At 44.4% G+C, this 26,635-nt stretch overlaps 1 protein-coding gene across 2 annotated transcripts in view; it reads right to left on the bottom strand.

Moving 5' to 3' along the window:
• The window catches only part of HTT (huntingtin), a 235,476-nt gene that overhangs the window by 33,919 nt on the left and 174,922 nt on the right, over positions 1-26,635 (bottom strand). The window contains exons 51-56 of one of the 2 annotated variants that reach the window (XM_053251882.1): positions 26,490-26,585; positions 25,815-26,002; positions 23,903-24,029; positions 21,830-21,930; positions 13,453-13,607; positions 9,906-10,051 (exon numbers count right to left, since the gene is read on the bottom strand). In XM_053251882.1, the coding sequence (XP_053107857.1) occupies positions 9,906-10,051; positions 13,453-13,607; positions 21,830-21,930; positions 23,903-24,029; positions 25,815-26,002; positions 26,490-26,585 (813 nt within the window). The remainder of the gene's footprint in view (positions 1-9,905; positions 10,052-13,452; positions 13,608-21,829; positions 21,931-23,902; positions 24,030-25,814; positions 26,003-26,489; positions 26,586-26,635) is intronic. The other variant, XM_053251883.1, reaches the window with a different exon arrangement.

The following is a 26,635-nucleotide window of genomic DNA, read 5'->3' as shown; positions in this document are numbered from 1 at the left end:
TGGGGTCCACCTGCGTGCATCAAAGGCAAATTGCAAGCAAGCACAACTGGGTGACATTGCAAATCATTACTGATCACATGGCACATCTGTTAAAGCATCAGTCTTAAGTTCCAATTTCCTGTCTTTGTGGAGCTTGAACCAAAATGAGATAGCCTTAACTATGGTCTTAGACAGGCAGGGGTTTTTTGACTATCTAATTTCTGTGGTTTGTGAGAAGAAATTAAAATTACAGTGTTGGCAATCCAGTACCCTCCCCAATGTGACATTTAGTGTCTATTCTGTCTAATCAACATTAAATGCTGTATAATATAATGCAGTGAATTGCCTTATATTTTATATATTTCTGAAACAGCTGTAGGATATTCTGAATTACAATGCTGTTGCAGAACCAGTGTGTGTAGTGGTTAGAGCACTGAACTAGGACCAGGAAGACCTGAGTTCAAATCCCCATTCAGCCATAAAACTCACTGGGTAACTTGGGCCAATCACTTTTCTCTCAGCCTAGTTTACCTCACAGGGTTGTTTTGAGGATAAACATAACCATGTACTTGCTCTAGGTTCTTGAGGAAATGCAGGATATAAATGTAAAAACAACATCAACAAAATATACTTAGGGGTCAACAAAATCTTGGAAGGTGCATGTGAGGGCCACTTTGGTTAAAAAAAAAAAATCTCCACGTGAGAGCCATTTCCCACCTCCATGCAGTGCTGTGCTTTCCCCAGCACTGGAGGGCAGAGGGGAGGACTATAAGAACAACAGAGCCCTGTAAAGACCCAGCACCCATTTGAAAGGCACACGCAAAGCTTTGGGAAGTGTCACCCTCCCCAGCACTTTGACAACTGAACTCTGTAGTGTTGGGAAGGCTGACACTTCCCTGCATTCTGTGTGTGCCTTTAAAGATGGTGCCAGGGCTTTACAGGGCTCTGTTATTCTTATAGCCCTCCCCACTTCCCCCCCAATGCTGAGAAAAGCACAGCACTGCATGACAGTGGGAAATGGCTCCCACACTGGAAATCTTTTACCAAAGTACTCACACTTGAAAAATAGTGCAGGTCACTGATCTATGGATGTTTTTCCATTGTAAAAAACACTCCAGCCCTCCAAGGCCTTGGAGATAGGAGAGAGAAATTAGCTGTTGTATATGTTCCTGTCAAGCCTCCAGGGAGCTTGTGCAGTGATTCTCTCTATAGGATCTAGCAAGCTGTCCAAAGTGTCCTCTTTGCAAAAGGCCTTGTCAGACCTATTCCTAGGCATAAAATAACCAACCAACAGTTTACTCATACTTCATGGATATTTCCAGTGCAGAAATATCCAACAGTGCTACCACCACATGAAGATTTCATCCTCATCACCACTGTTAAATCAGCAGGCCACACCAAACACTGGATATGAATCCAGCTCCTTTATTATGCAAACAGAACACATCAGACAGCTTGTGAGATCCTACAGGCAGAACCACCAGCTAAATCCCTAGAGGTCTGCATAAACATTAGCAATATGGGGAAAACAGGTTGCTCACCTGTAACAGATGATCTAGAGGTGATCTGTTGTATTAATAAGGAATGGGTTCTGCACCTGTGGAGGGACCTCGCAGATAGATTGACCAGCTCCCCGAGCCACCTCCAACTGCCCTGCACGTGGGTCGTGCCTCCGTTATCTCTGGCAGTTAGGGCATGTCTCTCTCAGTTTCTGTAGACCGCCAATCATTGACAATCTCCTTTTTAAAAAACAACAACCCTATTATCCTGCTTTGATTTCCGCGGGGAGGTCTGGGCGGGTTTTATGAATACAACTCCACATCATCTGTTACAGGTGAGCAACCTGTTTATCTGGATCGTGATCCGTTGCATTCATAAGGAATGGGTGATTAGCCAGCTCCCCTTCAAGGCAGCGGGAATCAAGGTAGGACTTGCTTCAGGACACTCCGTCCAAATGCCCCCTCCCTAGACTGCTGTAGGTCTAGTGCATAGTGCTTTATAAATGTTTGGAGTGTCGACCATGTTGCTGCCTTGCAGATCTCTGGCAATGTCACTCCTGCAAGATTAGCAGCTGAGGCCGCATAGGCCTTTGTGGAGTGTGCTTGAGAGTACTCAGAGCCTGTGCCTCCTTGAGCATCATACACCAGCTTAATAGCCTGAACAATCCAATGGGATAGCCTTTGTCTTGATACTGGCATGCCTATGGACCAACCTTATATAGCACAAAAAGCTGATTTGTTTTCCTAATGCCCTTTGTAGCATCCAGATAGCACAATAGTGCCCGCCAGACATCTAAGGTATGCATGGTTTTCTCCAGTGGTGATTCCGGGTTTTGGAAGAAGGCTGGTAAGACAATATCCTTGTTTATATGGAAATCAGTTATCAATTTGGGTCTAAAAGGGGGGTCTAGGCACAGCAGACCTTATGTGGGAATATTTGGGTATACGGCCTATCTGCTCACAGAGCTGTTAGTTCCATAACTCTTTCCGCAGTTGTAATTGCTACCAAAAACAAAGTCTTCAAGGTTTTAAATCTCAATGTCACTTCTGTGAAGGGCTCGAATTGCTGTTTCAACAGTGCATATAGCACTAGAGTCAGGTTCCACTGTTGCACTGGCTTCCTTATTGGTGGGAACAAATTGTTCATTCCTTTGAGATACCTTTTGCAGACAGGATGGGAGAAAACTGTTGTGCCCTCCCAGCCCTTGTGCTCTGAAGAAATTGCAACCAAGTGCACCTTGAGAGATGTGTTTGCTAACCCTGACATCTTCAGGGTAGTCATGTAGAGGAGAATGTGTCTCGCAGTTGTCTTCCTTGGGAAGAACCCTTGCTTTCTCGCGTACATTCTGAATCTTTTCCACTTACTGCTCTAATTTTGCCTAGTGGAAAGTCTTCTGCTATTAAGTAGAATTTTATCTAGTAGCCTATTCGCCACAAAGTTAGCGTTAGCGTTTCGATTTGTGGGTGCTGTATTAGTCCCTGACTTTGACTTAACAGGTCCGGCCTGTTTGGAAACCTGTGGTATTCTCCTTGTTGACATTTCCATCAGAGGAGCAAGCCGTAGCTGCCTTGGCCACCAAGGCATTATCAGGATGCCCTTGTTGCAACCCTGAGCATTTGAGATACCACCCGAATTATCAATGGCTGTGCCGGGGGGAAATAGAAAAGTGCTGTGATCCATTGGTTCTGAAATGCATCACCTAGAGAACCCCTACCATGTCCTGCACATGAGTAGTATTTCTGACATTTTTTGTTCACAGCAGTTGCAAACAAATCTACGTTGGGCAACCCCATTTGACGCATAATGTTTGTAGATAGGTTCCGTTCAGTTCCAATTCATGGTTCTGGTTCTTTAGTAGTGTGCGACTGAATTTGTCCGCTTGTACAATGTCCTCTCCTTTTATGTGTATTGCCAATGGGGTAATGCTGCGACACCAGTTCCACAGTTACTGACTCAGCAGACACAGGGAGCGGGACACCATCCCTCCCTGCTTGTTCAGATAAGCTATCGCTGTAGTATTGTCCATCTGGACTTGCAAAAGTGGTCTGAAGGCTTTCAATGCCATGAACACTGCAAGAAGTTCAAGATAGTTTATATGCCTCTCTCGCTGGGCTGCTTTCCACTGTCCTTGTATCTGATGGTGGCTACAATGAGCCCCCCAACCCCAAAGCGAAGCACCCGTTGTCAGCCATTGAGTGGGGGTGCTGGGCTGAAATGGCATTCCAGACAGGAAATTGCCTTTTACTGTCCACCACTTCAGAGCCATCAATACACTCCTTGGTAACATGGTCTTCTGCTGTGAGTCCCGATGTGGGCGGAAGTTCTGCAAATACCACATCTGAAGCACCCTTATATGTAGTCTGGTGTTGCATACCGGGGCAGCGCAAGAAGGCATTAACCCCAGCAGCCTCTGTACTGTCTTCCGCAGGCTATTGCGGTTCTTTGTCAAATTGATGTATCAGGTCTCTGATTTGTAAGTACCTGGTCTCTGGCAGGTAAGCCTTTTTTGCACTCATGTCCAATTCTGCTCCTATGTAGCTTATTCGTTTTTGTGGCTCCAAATTCAACTTCTCCCAATTCACATGGATGCCCAAGTCTTGTACGAGTCGTAAGACAAACTGGATCTGCGAAAGTAACCTTTCTTTGTTGCTGCTGACCAGGAGGTCAGCGTCCAAATAAAGATAAATCTATCCCTTGTGTTCTTAAGTATGCCACAACAACTGCCACTACTTTCGTGATAACACATGGTGGACCTGCCCCTCAAAGAGACTGCTTAGACTGGTCTCTGCCTTGTTTCTGGCCTTTTGGTTTTTGCCCATTACCTATCATGTTGATAAGGCCTATATTGTTTCTTAAATTATCTCATCTTGCCTATAGGAAGGACGATGTTGAGGCCTTCCATACATGCCATTGCGGGATGATTGTCCCATTGCTGACATCAACACCATGAACGATTTCATGGTGAATTTTGATTTCTTCCATGACTCCATGGCAGTATCAGTGGACTCTGCAAATAGCCCCTCTCTATTGAATGGTAAGTACTCTATCTTGTCTTTCATCTCCCGCTGAAGGTTCGTGGATCGTAGCCATGCATGGCGTTGTAGGGTCACTGCAGTGGTCACTGCTCATGACTCAGTTTCCGCCAAGTGCCTAAACGTGCTGAGCAGATGTCTGGTTACCACATAGTTTGCGCAAACTTATCCTGTAATTCCGAGGAGGACATTGTTGGCGAGATCTGGGAAAGGCGAGATCTGGGAAATGTTCATATCACACCAGGCAGGCTGAGTAGTTGGATATTTTAATCGCCAATCTAGAAGTTGCATCAACCTTCCGACCCAAAACATCAAGTTTTCTCCCCTCCTTCTCCAAAGGAGTGGTATGTCATTGTCCTCCTCTAGAGGATGCACATTCTATGACGACGGAGTTTGGTACTGGGTGCTGCATGAGGTAGGTGTTCTCTTCCTCCTGTATACAATACAGCCCCTCCAGTTTCCTTGATGTGGCTCTAGACGTTTGTAATACCTCCCACGCTGACTGCGCTGCCTTAGTGATTGCAGGAAGCATGGGAAGAGACATCAGATGGGATAACTTTGCCCTCACCATCAAGTTGTAAACTGGATCTTTAAGATCCAACTCTGGCTGTTTCAACTCAAGTCCTAACACCTCCGCCATCTCTCTTATCTGTGTATGATAGGCCTTAAGTTCCGCAGTTGGCGAAATAGAGGTTTTAGGTGCAACTTCAGATTCTACAATGCTTTCCTCCTCTGTATCTGTCACATAAGAGGTATCATCATCAGCTTCCTCAGAAGGCGGCTCCTGTGGGCTTTTACATAGACTAGGTGCTCTCCTAGAGGGTCATTCTCTTGGTTTTACTGGTAAGTCTGAAGCATGCATCTGGTTTGCCGTGGTCGTGAATTGGGTAACCCTTACTGGGTCATTCTGAGGTGGTGGCGCTACTTGCTGATGTAGTGCCTCCTGTCGGGCTTCCCAAATTTTATATTCAGCATAGTCTGCAGGGTAAATCACAGGTGGGTTATGGAGAAAACCACAGCTATGGGAAATTTGGCTAGGTCCTGCAGAAGAAGAATAACCTTGGGCTGCTGCAAATGGAGTATAGGTTGTGCCTGGCCGAGCAAACATGGATATAGACCTGGCCAACCCCAGTCTGTCAGTTGCCTGGTTCATTAGTAGTCCTATAGGACAAGTTGCAGCCGATACTAAGTGCAGTGGAGCAGCAACAGACAGTTGCACCAGGTTCTATGGCTGTGTCCTAACTGGGGATATCAAGGGTGTCTTCAGTATTGTATGCATCCCATCTTCAGTAGCGCGCTCAGCATTGAGACTAGAGAAGCCTCTGAATGTCGAGCCCGAGGGTGTACTCCCACTGGGCTCCAAAATGGCCATGAGTGATGTTTTTGCCTTTGGGTCCAACGCCGCCTCATGTTCAGCAGTGCTCCTTCTCCAAAGTCTAAATAATCCTCTGGCTGGTACGAAGTTTGCGGAGTCGGTGTCGTCACTGGCGACTGAATAGGGGTCTGTGCCAGAGTCAATAACATTCTGCTGCGTCGGACTAATGCAGTTGATGTCGAAGGTAAAAACTGCTTCGATACCTCCCTCGGGGTCAGCGCCGATGTAGACATTGATGCCAAGGGAGATTCCGTAGAAGTAGGTGATTGCTGCACCCAAGGTGATTGTGTGATATGCTGCGTGGAATCCCACTCCTCCAACTCTGTTTGCAAGCCCATTGGGGATGGAGTTCCACTTCTAACATGTGTCTTCTTTGTTTTCTTTCTAGGAGGCGAGGATTCAGCCTCTTCATCTGTCAATGAGAAGTGCCTCTGGTTTTTGTGGCAATATCGTTTCTTTTCGATAGTTTCAGGTTACTTAAATTCCTTTTCCCTGGTGGCTTTCGACTGCAGTTTTGCAGAGTCCACCGACACATTCGTGGCGCCTTTTCCTGTCGACACCGACCTCAATTCTGTAGGTCTCTGTGTTGATGGACTCGATGCCGACCTCGATGCCAGTGGGCTCGACACCAACCTTGATGGCGAAGGTCTCTAAGTTAGCAGGCGGAGAGCGTCATCGTATAAAGCTGCCCTCAATCTCAGCACTCAGTTTTTGAGTGTTTGTTTAGGGAATGAGCAGTATACCATACAAGTCGCTAGTTTATGTTGTTCCCCCTAGGCACACTAAGCAGACTTCGTGGCTGTCCGCTGATGGCAGTTTTGCCTGGCATTCTCTGCAGTGTTTAAAAGTTGTTTTTACTGGCGGCTTAGATGCCATTGCCAGTTTGTCGTGCCATTTTAAAGAAGTTGCAAAACATATGCTTTTGGTATGGTTCAATAAGTTAATCAATTTTTAGCCTGAAAACAGCCTGATCGGAGTATCCCCCAGACAAGTCTGGGGAAGTCTCACGTTCTTACTCTTGTTGTTTTAAGGATTTCTCAAAGCTGTGTCCGTGTGCAGTCCGAGTCGAAGTTCCAGTACATGATTGTATTACTTTCCGAGGTCAGTTAACCGAGAGACAATCAAGTTTTATTCTTATGAGGAGCAGGCAACGGCGGTCAAAAAGAAACAGAGAAGGACACACCCCAACTGCCAGAGTTGTGCCCCTCTGATTACATCCCAACTGCTTACTGTTGTGGGATGCACAACCCACATGCAGGGCAGTTGGAGGCGGCTCGGGAAGCTGGTCAATCTATCTGCGAGGTCCCTGTGCAGGCGCAGAACCCATTCCTTATGAATGCAACAGATCCTGATCTGTGGGATAAGTTGAGCTTTGTAAATAGGCAGCAAGTAGGCTAAATTTTGCTGAGATCACCCCAGTGCTTCTTATGAAATAGGTGTAAATAATTAAAGTGGCTCTTCCATTGAAGTCAATGGGATATTCTTACTGCAGAAGTCAAATGTAGTTTTCCTGTCAGCATTTTGACAGTGGGGGATGGGCAGCAAGGACAATATCAATAGAAGTTAAATCTAAAAGGTGTGAGGGAGACACACTCTGCCTGACAAATAAGAGGATGGGGGAGCAGAAGAAAAAGGATGCAACAATTCTGGGCAGACTTACTCAGAATAAGACCTCAAACTGCTTCTCCCTCACACTGCTCTAACTACCCACCTGGCTTTCCCCAACTGTCCATTCCATGTGTCTTCTCCACCCTTCCCTGAGAGTTCACCTTCCATCATTAAAAGAATAGGCACTGGATGTGCAATAGAATCCACTAGCTGACACCTCTGCTGATGTTAGAGGACTGGCAAAAGGTGTCAGCATTCTAGCTTCATTATCAAAACAGTTACACTGTACTTAACTTTGCCAGCACTTGTTTCCCCACAGACTTTAATCAGGCAGAAAAACCTTAATAGTGTTTGAACCATTGCTCAAAACTAAACAAAACCATTAAAGGGCATTGCTCCTAGACAAGCCAGAGTACACCAGTCATTTTCACAAAAATTTGCAAGCAATTTATGCTTGCAGTCTTTATGTTCTAAAGATTGGAAAGAAAGAGAAACCAAAGTGTCAATTTTCAGCTGTATTTGACTTCTAGTAGCTGAGGCAATTATCAGATCTCCTTCAAATTACACATATTTGTAGACCTCATCAAGTAGATCACATACACCAGGTTTCAAGTTATTAGCTCAAAAGTTGTCATATTTATAAGCAATAGGATTTTGAGGCTTATTATGGCAGAACCTCTTTTTTTTTTTTTGCGCTACTTGCTTTATATAAAGGGGCACTCAGTATCCCTTTAATAACTGGTTGATCTAAAACTAACCAAGAAAGGTCCTTCCCAACTTCCTCATAAACACACTTGCAGACTCTAAACAATCTATAACTTGCAGAACAAAGCATTTCCAGGTAATCAGTGGAGATTCCCACCCCCAAACCCAGCCAATCGGCATTTAACTCAGAATTTTCTAAACTGGGTTATATGATGAGAAGACTGACAATCATGGACAAGATATTTTTCAGACAGCTTTTCTTCCATGACCTGCCTTTTCCGAAACTAGCAAAGGAAGATTTGGCTTGCTGCAGAATGCATCAACAGTAAGAATAAGGTGACTAGTTTCATAGAAATGGAAAGCTGAAGTAGAGCACGCTTGTGCTACTAAAGCCTGGATAAGACTGATCTAGTTATTCTACTGGGTCACAACCCAATTAAGTCAGCAACAAGACACCAATTTTAAAAGTGTTATTACAATTTTGAGCTGCATTAACATGTACCAGCCAAGGAACATAAAATTATTATGTCCTAATTTGGTCATCATGTTTTAAATATAATCACAGTAAATAAATTAAGAAAAAATGAGCAATTATGACTAAATTTCTCAGACCTATGGCATTAACATGGGATATATCAGATTTTAGTAAAATACTATGAAAGCAGCCTCTAAGAACTGTAATCTGCTGGAGCCAATGAAAGACAAAATACATAGTGAATTCAAGTAGAAGGAAGACCCACTCAGATTTAAAAGCAAAACTGCCCTACGCATAGGAACAGTTGGCTCATGGGATGAAACTGCTGGGGAAAACTTGCTAACTTGGCAAAGAGGCACCTTTTAACGTGGTGATTCCCTTTTATTTAGCAGGGAGAGAGTAACTGGCCCTATCCACCCCCAGGACAGTACCTCCAGTGACTGTTGCTGGTGTCTATCTTATGTTTCTTTTAGATTGTGAGCCCTTTGGGGACAGGGATCCATCTTATTTATTTATTACTTCTCTGTGTAAACCGCCCTTTTTGGAAGGGCGGTATAGTAATTGAATAAATAAATAAATAAATGGACTTCCGACTACAAACAGACAAGCATCTGCCTCACAATACACCAGATATAACTGTAGTCAAGAAGAAAGAAAAACAAGTTAAAACAATCAACATAGCAATACCAGGGGATAGCAGAATAGAAGAAAAAGAAATAGAAAAAATCACCAAATACAAAGATCTACAAATTGAAATTGAAAGGCTGTGGCAGAAAAAGACCAAAATAATCCCAGTGGTAATTGGCACCCTAGGTGCAATTCCAAAACAACTTGAAGAGCACCTCAACACCATAGGGGCCACAGAAATCACCATCAGCCAATTACAAAAAGCAACTTTACTGGGAACAGCCTATATTTTGCAACGATATCTATAATAACCAACAGTATTGATGATAAAATTCAGCCATCCCAGGTCCTTGGGAAGGACTCGATATCTGGATAAAACAAACCAGTCAATAACACCTGTCTGACTATGTAAACAAGAAATAATAATGGAAGCCCCTTGCCTACAAATCTTTAGGTGGTGGATGATATTTTGTCATGGACAGTTTGTCTGAAGAATTCTGCCATTGTAATGGGTTGGGATATGGCAACGCCCAAGGTTTCTTTGCAAGTTAATAAGCTGTTTCAGAAACTTCAGGGCTAAATAAAAGAAGCAACTGACACATACCTGTAGCAGAAGGGGCCAGAGATGGAATAGGATCCCAAGTTTGGTACAAGTGGTGGGTGGCAATATTGTCTCTCTTAGATGCCATTTCTTGGATTTCTTGTTCCACAATTCCTCTGATAACGTTTAATTTCCTACCAAACCTGGAGCTCAGCAGAAATAATTACAAATAGTTAAAGCATTTTCTACAATCAGACAAGTCTTGTTAGTAAAATTATATCAGTGAATATATATATTTTAAAAAGGAATACTTTCAAAAATGTGTTAAGCTAACAAACAGATTTGCTTTACTTAGAGCTGAAACTAAGAAGTCTCAAACTTGCTAGTTACTATGAAAACAAATGGCTAACTGCATATAAGTGCCATGTTTCCTTCTATGACAAAGGCATCTGATGTGCATATAATCTAATGTCTATAAAAATATAATAGAACTTATTTTACACAGTCCATCAAATAGTCATAAATAGAAAACTAGACTATATCAAGAATGATCACTTGTACTAACCATTTACTTCAAATATCATGCTGAGCTGTAGAGAGGAGCTAAGCAGGGTTACTAAACAGAGGGCTGGCAAACTGTATAAGGGGAAGAATACAGTACTTGACAGAAATAGTGAAGGTATGCTGAGATGTTAAACTTGTTGTAAAGAAAATTCTAAGAAAGCTCAGTCACATTACTTTAAAATATGAAATTTCTGAAAAATGAGAGTACTAGTTAAAAGAATGTTCACATAGTCAAATCTCTCCTACATACACAGACGTTAATTAAAACCACAATAGGTGCTGATGAAGGAAAAACAGGTTTGGCTGGTTCTGGCCTATGCACATCGGAAGTTGGCAATGAACGGAAGTGCTGAAATGAATGTAATAACCATATTTGAGTTATTCCTTTTGCACATGGTTAATATGTTGTTGTATTCAATAAAACTGAACTAGTTCTCTGATTGGCCATAGATGCTATGCTTTGTGATTGGACTAAACTACCTCTTCTGAGGTTGTTTGCCTAATGACGTCAGTATTACTATATTAGCCCTGTAGTTTCCTTTTCCAGGGTGTCTCCATTTTGAGAGCCCGACATGTCGTTAAATAAAGTTCTTCTCTGAATTTACAGCAAATGGCATAAAGGCCTCCACTCAATGAACTGATCACAGGTGGGATTTTCCCCACGTCTCAGTGCTCACCTAGAACGTATACCATAAAGTATAGAATGTATACTATATTGGACCAAAAAGTCCAAAAGGCTGTGGATATGGGCTAACGTGCCGAGTTAAGGAAACTATAAAAGACAAAGCAGCTTTCTCCATAAAATGGAAATCTTGTCCAAATGAGGATGAAAAGGAGCACAAACTCTGACAAGGCAAATGAAAAAGGAGTTTGGAGAGCATATTGCTAAAAATATTAAGGGAAATATATCAGAAGGAAGAAACCGGCCAGGGAGGCAGTTGGCCCATTAGATGACAAGGGAGTGTAAGACATGCAAAATGAGGATAAGATTGCAGAGAAGCTGAATCTTTGCATCTGTCTTCACTGCAGAAGATGTAGGTCCAATTAGGGATGTGCATGAATCAAGATTCGTGGACTGATTCAAAGGACTGTTCAGGCACCTTTAAAAGTCAGGAGAGCAAGTCCGTACCTGCTCCTTCACTGCTTCATGCAGCTTCTTGCTGTGGTTCCACATGCCCCCCCCCATACCGTTCATGTGGCAGCAGCACACATATGGCCTCTGCGCATGTGTGGCAGCCATTTATGTGGTAAGCATGGTTGCTGTGCATGCAAACAGCCACCACAGATGCACTGAGGCCATATGCATGCCATCACTCAAGGGATGCTGGGGGGGACGCACTGCTGCAGCAGGAAGCTGCGTGGAGCGGTGGAGAAGAAGGTATGGACTTGTTCTCCTCACTTTTAAAGGTGCCTGAACGGTCCTTTGAATCAGTACATGAATTGAAATTCGTGCACATCCATAGGACAGATATTCATGCCTGAACTTGACAGATTCAAGTAAGGGAGTCTGAAAAGCTGAGTTAAAACAGAGGTTATGAGATAAAGTTCCAGCATTTATGGACTTTAAAAAAAAAAAATCACTTAGTCTGAATGGCATCCATTCAAGAGTTCTTTTAAAAAACCCTCAGATATGAAACTGCTTATCAAACAAAAGTATGAAATGTTCCTAAAAATCAGCCTCCATACCAAAGGACTGGAAAGTAATCAATAACACCACTTTTTAGAAAGTGATCTGGAAATTATAGACCAGTTAACAACTGTTTTGGTTACTTTTGTGGAAACCAAGACTATAGATAACTACAGATTTCAATACAGATGACACCATATTACTCAGGAAGTTAAGACTCCACGTGGACCATGAGGAACTCCAAAAGGATCTAATTAAACTGAGTGAAACAAAAGCAAACAAAATGGGAAATGAGGTTCAATCTAAGTAATTGTAAAATGAGGGATAGTGAGGCAAAAACCTGTTACTCTACATACAGTATACTGTACACTGATGGGGCCTTAACTGGCAATGAGTAATCAGGAAAGAGATCTTGGGGTCATGTGGATAATTAAAATAGCCCAATGCATGGCAGCTGTGGAAAAATATGAATTTCATACCAGAGATTATTAAGAAAGGGATTAAAACATAATTGCCAGTATTGTAATGCTATTATACAAATCTACAGTGCAGTCACATGGGGAATATTATGCGCCATTTGGATCTCTGCATCTCAAAAAGGATTATTGTAGAGCTGGAAAAGGTGAAAACAGAGCTAACATCTGCATTTTAAAATAAAAAATGGCCACTATTTGAAGGGGAATATGACTGAGGTATATACAATTTTGCATAACACAGAAAAATGAATAGAAAAGTGTTTTTCCCTCTCACAGTATAAGAATTCAGGGTCAATTAGTGAAATTGATTGGCAAGAGATTCAAGGCAGAAAAAAAGATAGACCTCCACAGAACGAATATTTAATTTATGGAAATCACTATCACAAGATGCACTGATGGGCCACAAGCTTAAATAGCTTAAAAAGGGCTTAGACAAATTCATGGAGAACACGAATCAATGTCATTGATTACACCAGTCATTATGGTTATATGGAAACTCCTGGTTCAGAGGCAGCAATATGTTTAAAGGCAGTATGCCAGTTGCTGGGAGAAGACTATTGCTTTCATGTCCTGCTTGTGGGCTTCCCAGAGATACTTGGCTGGTCGATGTGTGGAACAGAATGCTGGACTTGATAGACCTTTGGCCTGAACCAACAGGGCTCTTTTTATGTTCAAAGGGATATTAAAGTGGCTTAATTTCAATAAAGTCACTTTAATACCACTCTGAACATGAAAATACCTTTAAAAGAAGGTATTTAAAAGTGGAGAGAAGTTGGACAGAACAGTAGGAGTGATGTGAAACAGCGTGGCAAGAAGCTTACTGATCGGAAAGACAGGAGTGATGTGCGAAATCTAGCTCAAATTGGAAAAGGATTGGGGAAGAGCAGAGCTGGGATAAACATTGTCAAAAGACAAGCAGGGAAAATGCCAACATATGAAATACCTTGTATCCAGGGCTTTTAAAGCTTTGTTTCGAGGTTGCTGTTCCAAGCAGCTAACTGCTGGATTGCCTGCAAGGGGTATCGTCATTGCACTCAGTACCAAAGATGTTATGGCCTGAACAGCTAAAACATTTATTTGGGTCCTTTCTGTGTCTTCCTGGGGAAAAACAAACAAACTACATACTAAGTTCAAAGTGTAACCAAACTTTAGTCCATACACTTCCTATGAACCTCAAGTTATAGGCAAGTTATAGGTCTTTATGAGAAAGGTAAAATGGACAAAGAAGTACAGCTTTATGTCTGGCTAGAAAGCATTATAGACTACTTTGCAGAACTCAAATTTCGAGCTGAAGAGAAGTGTTAAAAAGATTATATAGTAAGTACTTTATCCAGTCCAGCTCCTCCCTCTTTGTATTCAGACTCTTCAATTCCAGTAGCTATTAGTATGAAATACCAATTAGGACTCTTGATGGTGGTGGTGGTGACGGTGAGATGCACAGGGTGTGACCTGTGGAGTGGGGAGGCAGATTTGGCTTAGAATACATGTGTGGGAGGGCTTCGATCTAACTCCCAGGCCAGGTTAGTTGTGGATTTGCACCTGTGCCCTGCTGCAAACATTCATTGGCAGCTTGCATGCACAGCACTCTGCCCCGATAGCTTTCAGAGCTTGAGGTGGATGGTCATTCCACCTCCCACACAATATTTTTCTGTAAAAATAGGGAGTGCCCACCTTCAACAATGACCTGCTTCTACCCTGCCCCAGCCCCAGGATCATTAGCAAACTCAAACCCATTTCACTAATAAAAAGGATAACTATTAGAAAAAACAGGTTGCTTACCTGTAACTTATGATCTGGATGTGATCCATTGTAGCCATAAGGAATGGGGTTCTGCCTGCGCAGAGACCTCGCGGGCTGATTGATTAGCTCCTCTCGACGCCCCTCCCGCCTGCACGTGCTGTGCCGAGTTCGTTAAGATTGGCGGTTGGGGCGTTTCCTTTTCAGTTTCTTGCAGACCGCCCATAGGGACGATCCACAAGACAAGTAGTCTCCCTCCATCAACTGATTCTGCAGCGGGGATGGTTCGGGAGGGACTTATGGCTACAATGGATCACATTCAGATCATAAGTTACAGGTAAGCAACCTGTTTATCTGGATTGTGATCCATTGTAACCATAAGGAATGAGTGATTAGCAAGCTTACCCCCTTATGGAGGTGGGTGCAGATGACCCGTAGCTTATGCTAATACCCTTTTTAGAATAGATCTCCCAAAATTTGCTTCTCGTGCCATCCTCAAATCTATAGCGTAATATTTGATGGGTGGCCGCCATGCAGATATCTGACATCTTGATGCCCGAAAGATGGGCTGCTGACACTGCATAAGCTGTAGTAGAGTGGGCACGCACCATCTTGGGCGGTGTCACCTTTTGACACTTATAGGCTTGGAAGATACATAGGAAGATAGGAAGCTGCCATATACTGAGTCAGGCCATAGGTCCATCTCGCTCAGTACTGTCTACACAGACTGGCAGCAGCTTCTTCAAGGTTGCAGGCAGGAGTCTCTCTCAGCCCTATCTTGGAGATGCCAGGGAAGGAACTTAGAGCCTAGATGCTCTTCCCAGAGCGGCTCCATCCCCTAAGGGGAACATCTTACAGTGCTCACACTTCTAGTCTCCCTTTTGTATGCAACCAGGGTGGATCCTGCTTAGCTTAAGGGGACAAGTCATGCTTGCTACCACACGACCAGCTCTCTTCCCTTAGATAAGCTCCACTAGCCAATGCGCTAGGCGTTGGCGAGATATCGGACGGCCCTTACAACTCCCTTTATATGAGATAAAAAGTTTTCTACTCTTTCGGAAGTCATGGGTCCGATCCAAAAAATATAGAAGAGCCCTCCGCACATCCAGTGTGTGGAGTGCCTTTTCCAAATCTGTCTCTACGTTCTGGAAGAAGGTAGGCAGGATTATCTCCTGATTCAAATGAAATTCAGTTACCACCTTTGTACGGAAGTGTGGATGGAGCCGCATTACAACTTTGTGAGGACAGAACTGTGTGTAAGGCTTATCCATACGTAGTTCTGTCAATTTGCTTACACGTTTCGCCGATGTGATTGCTATCAGGAAAGCAGTCTTCAACGACAGAAGCTTAATAGGTATTGTTGCCAGTGGCTCAAATGGATGCTCTGTAAGAGCTGACAACACCAAAGACAAGCTCCACTGCTCCATAGGTTGACGTACAGGTGGATACAAGTTGTTGAGGCCCTTTAGGAAATGTTTACACTCCGGATGGGAAAACACAGATGAACCATCCCAGCCTTAATGTTTTGCTGAAATGGCAGCCAAATGCAGCTTAACAGAGACATTGGCCAGGCCCTTTACCTTAAGCGAAGTTAGGTACATCAAAACCTCACGTGGTGTTGCACACAAGGGTTTGATCCCCCTTTCTCTCATATAAGTCCAATAGTGCTTCCATTTGCAAGCGTAATTGCGCCTTGTAGTTTCACGCCTGCTATTTAGCAGGATATCTTTCAAAACTCGATTCTCCGGGAAGTCATCTTCAAAGCCTGAACCTCAGGATGCAATACTCTTCCTTCTTCTCTTTGCAATAGGTCCGCTCTGTGTGGGAATTTGCGGAAATTGCCCCACGACAACTTCAGAAGCGGAGCAAACCACAGCTGGCGTGGCCACCAGGGGGTCAGCGGAATGCAGTTCGCCTTGTCCCGTATCACCCGCGCCACTGTCCATCCTAACAGAGGCAGCGGTGGAAACAGATACAGCAGACCCACATTCCAGGTGTTTTGAAATGCATCCCCTAGGGAGCCCCGACCTATGCCTGCACGAGAGCAGTAGTTGACACACTTTTTATTGGCAAGAGTTGCAAGCAAGTCTATCGAGGGGACCCCCCAGTCCTTGAACACCTCTCTGAGATATTCGGTTTTTATCTCCCACTCGTGCCTTTGGCCATAGTCATTGATTCTGCTGAGGCTGTCAGCCAAGCAATTGTCCACCCCTTTTATGTGGATTGCCGTCGGGTAGACTGAGTGCTGTATGCACCAATCCCATATCTTCTGGGTGAGCAGACACAATGTCAAGGAGACTGTTCCTCCTTGGTGATTGATATAAGCAATCACCGTTGTATTGTCCAGTTGCAGCTGCACAGTCTCCCCTGTGAGCAATGGCTCGAACGCCATGAGGGCCAGGAATACTGCCATCAACTCCAAGTAGTTGATGTGCTGTTGAGTCTGGGGTTGCGTCCAAGTTCCCTGGATGCAGTGGCCTAAGCAATGCACCCCCCATCCTGTTAAGGACGCATCCGTTGTCACCTGACACGTGGGAACCCGTGCCGCGAATCCCACACCTTGACTTAGATTGCACTCCTCCATCCACCAGCGTAAACTTTTTAAAACAACCAGTGGCATTGTCAGACGCATGTTTTGATTGTCCACATTGGGGCAAAAATTGCAGAGGTACCACAGTTGCAGTGTGCGCATGTGTAACCATGTATACTGCACAGTTGTGGTACATGAAGCCATTAGACCCAGCAGCTTCTGAATCCACACAGCCGGTTGCTGTGGGGTTTCCACAAATTGCTGGATGAGTGATTGTATCTGGCAAATGCGCTCCAATGGCAAGAACATCTTCTCTATTTTCAAATCTAGTACTGCTGCGATGAAGCTCACCCAAGTCATTGGATTGAGATTCGACTTCTTCCAGTTGATGTTGATTCCAAGGTCTCCCAACAGGTGCATAATTTGTTGTATTTGTCACATCAAGAGTTCCATGCTGTGATTGACCAAGAGCCAATCGTCCAAATACAGATAGACCATCATCCCTTGTGTCCTCAGGTAGGCTACGACAACTGCTATCACCTTTGTAGAAACTCTCGGTGCTGTTGACAGACCAAATGGGAGTACCATGTACTGATATATCTGACTTCCCACCGTGAACCTGAGGTACTTGCGGTGGTTTTCCTGGATGCCAACATGGAAGTAGGCATCCTTCAGATCCAATGTTGCTGCCCATGTTCTGCGAACCAAAAGAGGCAGGATAGACTGAGTGATCATTCTGAATTTTTTGGTCAGAATGTAACAGTTGAGACCCCTCAAGTCCATTATAGCCCGGATCACACCATCTCTTTTCGGGATCTGGAAGTAACGGGAATAAAAACCCGTCAGTCTGTTCGCCCACTGCACAGGTGTAATTGCTTGCTTCTCCCGCAACACCTTGACCTCCTCCTGAAGTATTTCCGTGGCGGGCATGTATGTCAGCCCTGAAAATGGAGGTTTGGTCTCGAATTCCAACGCATATCCCGTCTGCACTATACGCAAGACCCACCGATCTGATGTTATATTGTGCCATGCTTGGGCATGGCTTGCCAGTTTGATGGTATTTCTGGCAACCACAGGACCGATGGTGGGGGTCCTGGATAGACTGGCCGGTGGAGGTGGAATCAGGCCAACGGTTTGGTTGTAAGGTTTCACAAGGTTGTGCAGTGAACAAACAATCCAATCAAAAGCTCTGTTTGGAAGAATCCTTATCTTTTGTCTTTTGGTTATACCCCCTATTGCGCTGATAGGGCCAGTATTGCCTCTTGAAATCTTTCCTGTCCTGAAATCTATTGGGCCTCTGCCGAGAATAAGAGCAGCCCTTTGATGTAGAACTGGCCCCACCCGAGGGTGCCATAAAAATGCAAGCCGTAAATTTCGACTTATTTAACGTCTCCATAGACCTGTCTGTATTAGAGATGTGCACGGTCCGGACCAGTCCGGACCGGCACCAAAGGGGGGCCCTTTCTTTTAGGGCGGGAGGGCTTTCTTACCCCTCCCGCCTCTTCACCCCCTCCAGCGCCTGTATTTAACTGAATAACGGGGCGCTGGAAACCAGCGGCCCCCGCCGCCGCTCCCCCCGAACAGATTTACATGCAAAGGTACCCATACCCCTGCCGCCGCCGCCGCCCGCCCGCCCGCCAGCCAGCCCTCCCTCCCTCCCTCCCAGCTGCCCGCCCGCCCGAGTCCTTACCCAATGCTTTAGGAGAAAACGAGAGGACCTACCGAACAGAGCTCCTCTCGTTAGGAAGGCCTCCAGCAGACTGAAGGCACTTTGCGAGCGCGCGCATGCGCGCGCCGCAAAGAACACCAATCACCGGAGGCCTGGTCTACCCGCCGGGAGAAGGCCGGGTAGACCGGGCCTCCGGCAATCGGTGTCCTTTGTGGCGCTCGCAAAGCGCCTTCAGTCTGCTGGAGGCCTTCCTAACGAGAGGAGCTCTGTTCGGTAGGTCCTCTCGTTTTCTCCTAAAGCATTGGGTAAGGACTCGGGCGGGCGGGCGGGCAGCTGGGAGGGAGGGAGGGAGGGCTGGCTGGCTGGCGGGCGACGGCGGCAGGGGTATGGGTACCTTTGCATATAAATCTGCTCGGGGGGCGGCGGCGGCGGGTGGTTTCCAGTGCCCCGTTATTCAGTTAAATACGGGCGCTGGAGGGGGCGAAGAGGCGGGAGTGGTAAGAAAGCCATCCCGCCCTTAAAGTTATACCCCCCCCCGGACGCGGACCAGCAAGGGCCGAACTAGTCCGGCAGTTCGGCCATTCCTTAGAATGGCCGCCGGACCGGTTCGGACTCACCCCTAGTCTGTATCCTCATGGAAAAGTCCCTTTCCATCAAACGACAGAGATTCCACCCTGTCCTTCATATCCGGTTGGAGAGTAGTGGAATGGAGCCATGCATTCCTGCGCATGCCTACTGCTGTAACCATTGTACAGGACTCCGTTTCCGCGAGAAGTTTGAAGGCACTTAATTGCTGCCTTGTCACTTCTGTGGCCCTTTCATAGGTTTCGTTAAACTTCCACTGGAACTCTTCCGGTGTCATAGATGTGGAGTCCTGCAATAGGGCATCCCACAAGAGATGATTATACCGGGCCATGCAGGCCGCATAGTTGGCAATCCGAATTGCTAAACTAGCCATACTATAAACTTTTCTCCCCATGACATCTATCTTCCTTCCTTCTTCATCCGCAGGAAGATGTGGCGGCGACCACCCTTAGACGTTGAGGCACAGTCTACGACCAACGAGTTGGGTACTGGATGGCGCAGCAGTATGTATTGTCCTCCTCACTGATTCTGCAAAGATTTTCTAAATGTTTAGAAGTCGGGGATGTGACGTGCACAACCTCCCACGCTGTTTTGGCTGCTTTGCTGATTGCCGGAATCATAGTGTGTGCAACTGGATGGGACGTTCTTGATTTCCCCATCATACTGTACACTGGGTCTACAATATCTGCATCAGGAGATTTTAGATCCATTCCCAATGCCTCCGCTATATCCCTTATTAGGGCGTGATACACCTTCAATTCCTCAGTTGGCGAAGTAGAGAGTCTAGGCGGAACATCCGAGGGGGGATCCAATCTCCGACTGACATCGTCAGATTCTGAGCTAGCCTCAGAGTCATCCCCCATGCTAGCATCACCCGGGGAAGATGGCGGCTCTGAGGGAAGAGGAGTAGGCTTCCGCTTCCTCTTGCTACTAGGCTTTTCCGGAATTTGCTTGTCCTGTGGTCGATTCTGTGGCGGCTGTACAGCTGGTGGTTGGGGCTGCATTACTGAAGGCTGAAGTTGCATTATCGGTAGCTGTGGCACAGCTTCTGGCAGCGCCTGAATAACAGGCCCTTGAGATTGCAACACCGGCTGTGGAGCAGAGGATCCTTGTAGGGATTTCCAGAGCAGGTAATCTGCAGAGTCCCCTGGCAAAGTATGTCGGAAACCGCAGCTGTGGGTAGGTTGCCCTGAAGGTACACCCTGGTACACCGATGCAGAGGGTTCCCCCTTGCAACAAGGTTGGAGCCGGTACACATATCTCTTGTCCCTGGACATGTAGAGGTGCACAGGAAGGAGTCTTAGGCAGCCTAACTGGCTCCTCCTCCTCATGTTCATCATCCAACCCCGTGCTCAGGAACCCCTGGAAGGTAGATCCAGAAGGAGTACTTGAAGCTGAGTCAAGTAAATCATGTAGTCCTGCACAATGCCCTCCATCTTGCACACCTAAGCCTGATGTTCTAGGTGTAGAGGGGGACTGAAAGGGGGTCCGTGCTGGAGACAATAGATGAGGGAGTCTTCCCCCCGCAGGCACCAGTGTCGACGTCGTGGGTCCATTGTAAGCCTGATCAGATACTGTCAATGTCGTTGTTGGCATCGAAAAAGCATGTTGTGACGTTGATGCCGTGGTCGGAAAACGAGCTGTCGATGCCGTAGTCGGAAAACGAGCTGTCGATGTCGAGGCCGGAAAACGAGCTGTCGATGTCGAGGCCGGAAAACGAGCTGTCGATGCCGTGGTCTATGTCGAGGCCGAGGCAGACTCATCCGAGTCGCCATCAAAAGCCTGTGCCGATACAAGGGAAAGGGTACAGTGCCCCTTTAATTTTGGTGCTTCCAAGCCCCTAGCAGTTCCCTTCTGTTGGCAGTCCCGATCTTTGTGTCTTTCCTTTTTTGACACATCCTTGGGCTTTTTGAAAATTACATCTGTGTTCTTGGTAGCACTCGACAGCGTGGTTTTAGACTGCTTTCGTGCAGTTTCACTGCTACTAGACTCCGGGGAGCCCGATGCCGACCGAGTGCCCAACATCGAAGGGGAGCCCGTTGAAGCACCCGGCCACAGCGTAGGCCCTCATCATACAAAGCTGCCTGGAGGCGCAACGCCCTATTCTGCCTTGTTTGTTTCGAGAACGAGCAACAAACTTTACAAGCTGCAGTACTGTGCTCTTTTCCCAGACACATCAAGCACGAGTTGTGGTAATCAGTCAACGGTAGTTTTGCTCGACATTTCACACATCTTTTAAAGGTTTTCTTCACTTCCACTGCGATAGCCTTATAACCATGGCAAACAATCCCTTCACCAAATCAGATAGTCTGTAAAGCAAACTCAGTCCCGAGTCCATTCCAAGGTCAAAGGGGAAAAGGCAAACGATCTTTCTAACAAATTTGTCCGTCTAGAGTAAAGCATAATCCAGTCCAAATCCAAGTTCAAAGCCAAGAAATCTAGTAGTTTTAAGGTAATTTTCTAACGAGGAGCAACAGCTATGAGGTATGATCGCTAAGGCGGTCAAAGAGAAACTGAAAAGGAAACGCCCCAACTGCCAATCTTAACGGCACAACACGTGCAGGCGGGAGGGGTGTCGAGAGGAGCAAATCAATCAGTCCACGAGGTCCCTGCGCAGGCGCAGAACCCCATTCCTTATGGTTACAATGGATCACAATCCAGATATATGGATTCTGAAATAACACCTAAATAAATTAATAAAACTAAAACTATGTATTAGACACCATATGCATGGTACAGAATTGAAATTACAAATCAGAGAAGAAATGCAAAATAAAATCACTCAAGGGATGACTTTACCTCTTGCTGGTTTTCCTCTTGATCCATTACAATTGGCTGGGTTACAAGCACACCAAGAAGCGTAGCCCAAGTCTCTTCAAATTGCATGCGGTTTGTCCAGCCTACAGGGAGAACCATATCATTGACATGTTAGCAAGAATTACATGCATTTGCTAACAATGTAGAAATAGACGCTCAGATCTCTTGAGCAATTAAGGATGTCCATCTGGCTGGTGGAGGAGTAGAGAATGATTGCTACAACCCTGCTTTTGGTGTATTATTGACATATACAATTTGCATTCTGTAAGCAGCGATACCTGCTTCTGACTATTATTGGAAGCACTTCTTCCTCTGTCACAGTCTGTTTCACAACTGCGAGAAGAAGCAGCCAAACTCCTATACCCCAATATCTCATCCCAATTGCAGCTCTGGCTTGCTTTGTGCTGGAATGCTGGCCTCTACTATGAGTTAAACTTCATGCCCTAAGTTTTGACTGTCAGGTATAAAGCTGTCCCTGTTTACTGTTCTCGTCGTCTGTGTGTCTTGGGTTACATGTATATTAATTTCAGTTTGCTAGGTGGTCTGGATGTACATTACTTATTTAGGGGTACACTTCTTCCTCCATGCCCTGAGGAATTTTTCCTAGTATGTCATGGGCTATACAAACCAGATGTTAGCTTCCTAGATAGTGTGGAAATAACCTGGCCAATTGGCGGGAGCAGGGGGAGGGTTATACCAAGTTCCCTGTTTTGTGGAAGGAGTGTTTAAAAATATACTACTTCCAGATTTTCTTCTCTAGTAATTTTATTTGTTTTTTGTTTATTTTTCTACGTAAACTGCTTTGGAAACTTCTGTTGAAAAGCAGTATATAACGTAGCAGTAGTAATTAGCATGCCAAGTCTATGCACATATCTAATTTCAGAGCTCTAGCTCACAGAAAAATACTCTAACCATGTTGATATCCCCATGAACAACTCAGAAGTGAGTGAAATCTGTATATCTGTGTATATCCTGCCCTACCCCAAGGGTAGTTTATATATTTAAATGTTACACACCTAATCAAGGACATTTTATGTAGGTATTTAAGTGTTATATATCTAAGAAAAGAAGATAACTTTTCCCACAGAGTTCATTAACTTGACACACGAACTATATGACAGATTTACACACAAACTATATGACAGATTTATTTATTTTTTAAAGCCATTATGGGAACAGAACGACAACCAACTGGGCAACATTCAGCCTCTAGTGCAGATAGAAAAACAACATCAGTACCAGAAAAAGTGCCTGGTGGAACTGCTACATATGCAAGCTCCATTTCTCTTCCACATGCAGTTCAATACTCATAGAACAGGAACAGAAAAAAGTTCTCCATCTGGAAAACCCACCAAAAGTTCTGTTCGGTCACAGCAGGTTCATTAAAAGTTTTTCCCCATCCCTACACACTTTTGTAGAAATAAGACCTTCTTTTAAATTAACATTCAGGTAAATGGAAAATGAAATGCAATATAAAACTAGCTGAACCTGTACAGAGCATTTGCCCCTGCTCGCTGCCCGCCTTCCTCTCCCCCCGCCACCCACTTGCCATCCACCTTTTCTTCTCCCCCCCCCCACTCATCGCCTGTCCTTTCCTCTCTGGTGAGCCCTCCTCCCTGCCTTCTCTCTCTTGCTGGAAGTCTCGTGAGATGTGCCACGAACTGCCCGAAATTAGCCACGGGTCACCTAAGTGTTTTAATATATAGATAACATAAAATATACATTCAATTTTGAATTAAACATTTCTCTATAAAAAAAGTGAAAGGCTTCTTTTGCATGTACAGAAACACATTGAGTTTTAGCTTTGAAAACTGATAAAGCAATAACACTAAGGCATTGTATTCAGAAGCTGATCCATTGAGATATCCCAGATGCTGTGCAGATCAGCAATGCAACACAGACCTAGACCTCTGACTTCAAAATACAGAAACAAGTGAAGGTCTTTCATTCATGGCCAAGGCTTTTGATCCAGGCAGTTTAAAATACATTTCACCCTTTATGAACCGTTTTCCCATTTAAGTATTCAGTTCAATTTCATTTTTAAAATCTACTTACCTAGCGTATTAATTCGATATATGAACTCCTTGAATATTTCTCTCTCTTGAAGAAATTCTACAGGGATTTCTGGAAAAGTTGTGCCAAAGTCACCAGTAGGCTTTGGAGACCAACCCAATTTCCAGACCTGTTATAATACAAAGAGAAATAGAAATATTAATATCTTGCAGTGATGAGGCAGTGCTTTGCTGCATGTTTCACATGGTGCATATTCGTAAAGCTGTTTCAGCAAGTGAAGTTCGTCTTAATTTGTAAGCTTCCATTAAGGTCAAAGCAATGAGAGCAGACTGAGGAAGCAAACACAAAAAACAACAATGAGCCTGCCCAGGGAAAAACAAAAGAACCACCAGGTAGACCAGTCTTGGACCTCTTGTGGGATGGCTTAACCATCAGATTTTAGGTCTACCTCTCAGCAGAGGTAACAGCAAGCCTTCAGAAGCAGCATAGACGATCATTATTGAGCTCAGTGGCACGACACATTCATTCCAAACCTACTCTCTCTCTCTGTCATACTTGTCCACCAAGTCACTGAATGTAGTTGCACTCTTTCTTTAAAGTAGCAAAAAATATGAGGGCTTCTATTATGGCACGTCATTTTTCTGTAACAGCTGACAAGCCTTGCCCTTTTCCACATTGTAAAACATTCCCTAGGCAGGAGAGATTAAGACATAGAAGTGGCCACCAATGGCCACTGTGAAGGTCAGTCCCCACATCATATGTAATCTTCCTCCCTTTCATCAAAGTTCAGGGTTTATGGTACAATAGCAAGTAGGCCATATTGTCACAAGCACTGGTGTAGTTTCTTTGAAATGTGGCCATAACACTGCACTCCACAGATTTTACAATGGTTCAGCCTTCAGCAGCTGATCTTCTCAGTTTCCTTAAGGCCTTAGAAGGAAAAGAATCAGCAGATTTTTTGCCCTCACCCGTTTTGTGGAACAGTTCTAGAGGAAAATAATTGGGGGTGGTTGGTTTCCAAATGAAATAAAGTTACAGGCAACCATCTTAGTACTTAAATATATCATAGAATACTAATTATGCAAATAGTGGGGGGGTGTGGCGTGCGCAAAACAAACTACTTTTGTAATGCTTTTCTCACTGCTTATCTAGATCTAAGGTTTACATTTAAACATCAAAGATCTGCATGTTCTACCCATTTTGAGACTCTCATTTTTCCGACACCAAGATAACTGTCTCATGTTTAAAATAACATCCTTTGACTGTTCTGTCAGAAATCAGATGGCAACAGGGAAGACAATATGGGCTGGTTCAAATGTCACACAGAACCAAGGTTAAGTCTTTGCTTCTCACACCATCTCTTAGCTTTGAGAGTGTGTAATCCCTACCCACCCAGCCCCGGCCCACTTTGCATATGAGCTTTGGAAGTTTTCTACTTCCAGTTGTGTATAAACCAGTCAGGATTGGTCATGACATCTGAACTGACCAATTCAGACTGTGATTTGAAAAGCTCTGGTTAGAATAAGCTAACCAGTTGTTCTGTACATCATGACTGATCCTAGCTTGTTCCTGACAACAATCTGAAGCTTGTACATGAAGGGAGAGGAAAGCACCTACTCCCAAGAGCATGCAAAGCCAAGGTTTAATTCTGATTCCATGTGTCTGAACTGGCCGACTGATTTCTTAGCGTGTTACAAACATGAACACTTGTATGCAAAACAAAAACAGAGGCACATTCCAGTTCTTTTCTCTTTTAGAAGAGACTTTCCAAGGACCCCTGTGGAATCTTGAAGAAAGTCTTTAAGCAAGCACCTTTGTAACCATTAAGAGCACATAACTATATTTTGAGAATGAGACACACATTATACCAAATGTCAAAATATAAAGAGATTAAACGTGCCACAACAATGAGCAGCAATAACTGTCAAAATCAACTTCAGCAGTTAACACATACCAAAGGAGGAACTCTTGCATAGCTGTTCACTAAGGGCAGCCTGGACAAGCTAATGATGATGTTTTTCAGAACAGGGGTGAGGAATGCTGGGATACGGTTGTTTCTCTTGTGTCCCAAAGCCAAGACAGATTGCAAACACTCCACCAATTCAGCTACTATTTCACATGTTGCTGTAATATGCTCAAGTTCTTAAATGGGAAATAAAACAATTCATTATAGAATACTCCACTAAATATTTATGTATTACATTTATAGACCACCCCATCCAAAGGCTCTGGGCGGTGCACAACCCATATGAACAAACGAAATTCTAAACAGTGCCAAATTCATGTCTGGACTCTTCAGGTATCAGCTAATCTTTAAGTTATCAGCTAATCTTTAAAGACACACTTTAAATCCTTAAATCTTTAAAGAAATCTTTAAAGATTTTATAGAAACAAGATAAAGAACTGAAGCATTCTACAAAACATCTCAGCATGCTTTAGAAATCAGTTAAATCTACTTTGAAAACAATATAATATTGAAATGACACCTGCATGTTTCACTAGCAACAAGAATATAGAACTATAGTTACTACTATAAAATAACTACAGATAAAAACAAAAGCTGGCAAACTTTATATTAGTTAAATACAAACACCACTGCATTTTCATTTGGAGCTTGTTTTAGCCTTACTTGATGCTTGTGAATCCACTTCATCCCCACTGGCAGCTTTTGCAAGATTTTTTTTCCTTTCTGGACTAAGAAGCCGATTTCCAGGCTCAACTGCCACTAAATTAAAAACACAAGCATCAAGCATTTCCCAACACTGGAATTATCAA

The sequence above is a fragment of the Hemicordylus capensis genome, chromosome 5, assembly GCF_027244095.1.
Source record: "Hemicordylus capensis ecotype Gifberg chromosome 5, rHemCap1.1.pri, whole genome shotgun sequence".
NCBI classification, from domain to species: domain Eukaryota; kingdom Metazoa; phylum Chordata; class Lepidosauria; order Squamata; family Cordylidae; genus Hemicordylus; species Hemicordylus capensis.
The sequence above is the reverse complement of the archived record's forward strand: the minus strand, read 5'-3'. Positions and strand labels throughout refer to the sequence as shown.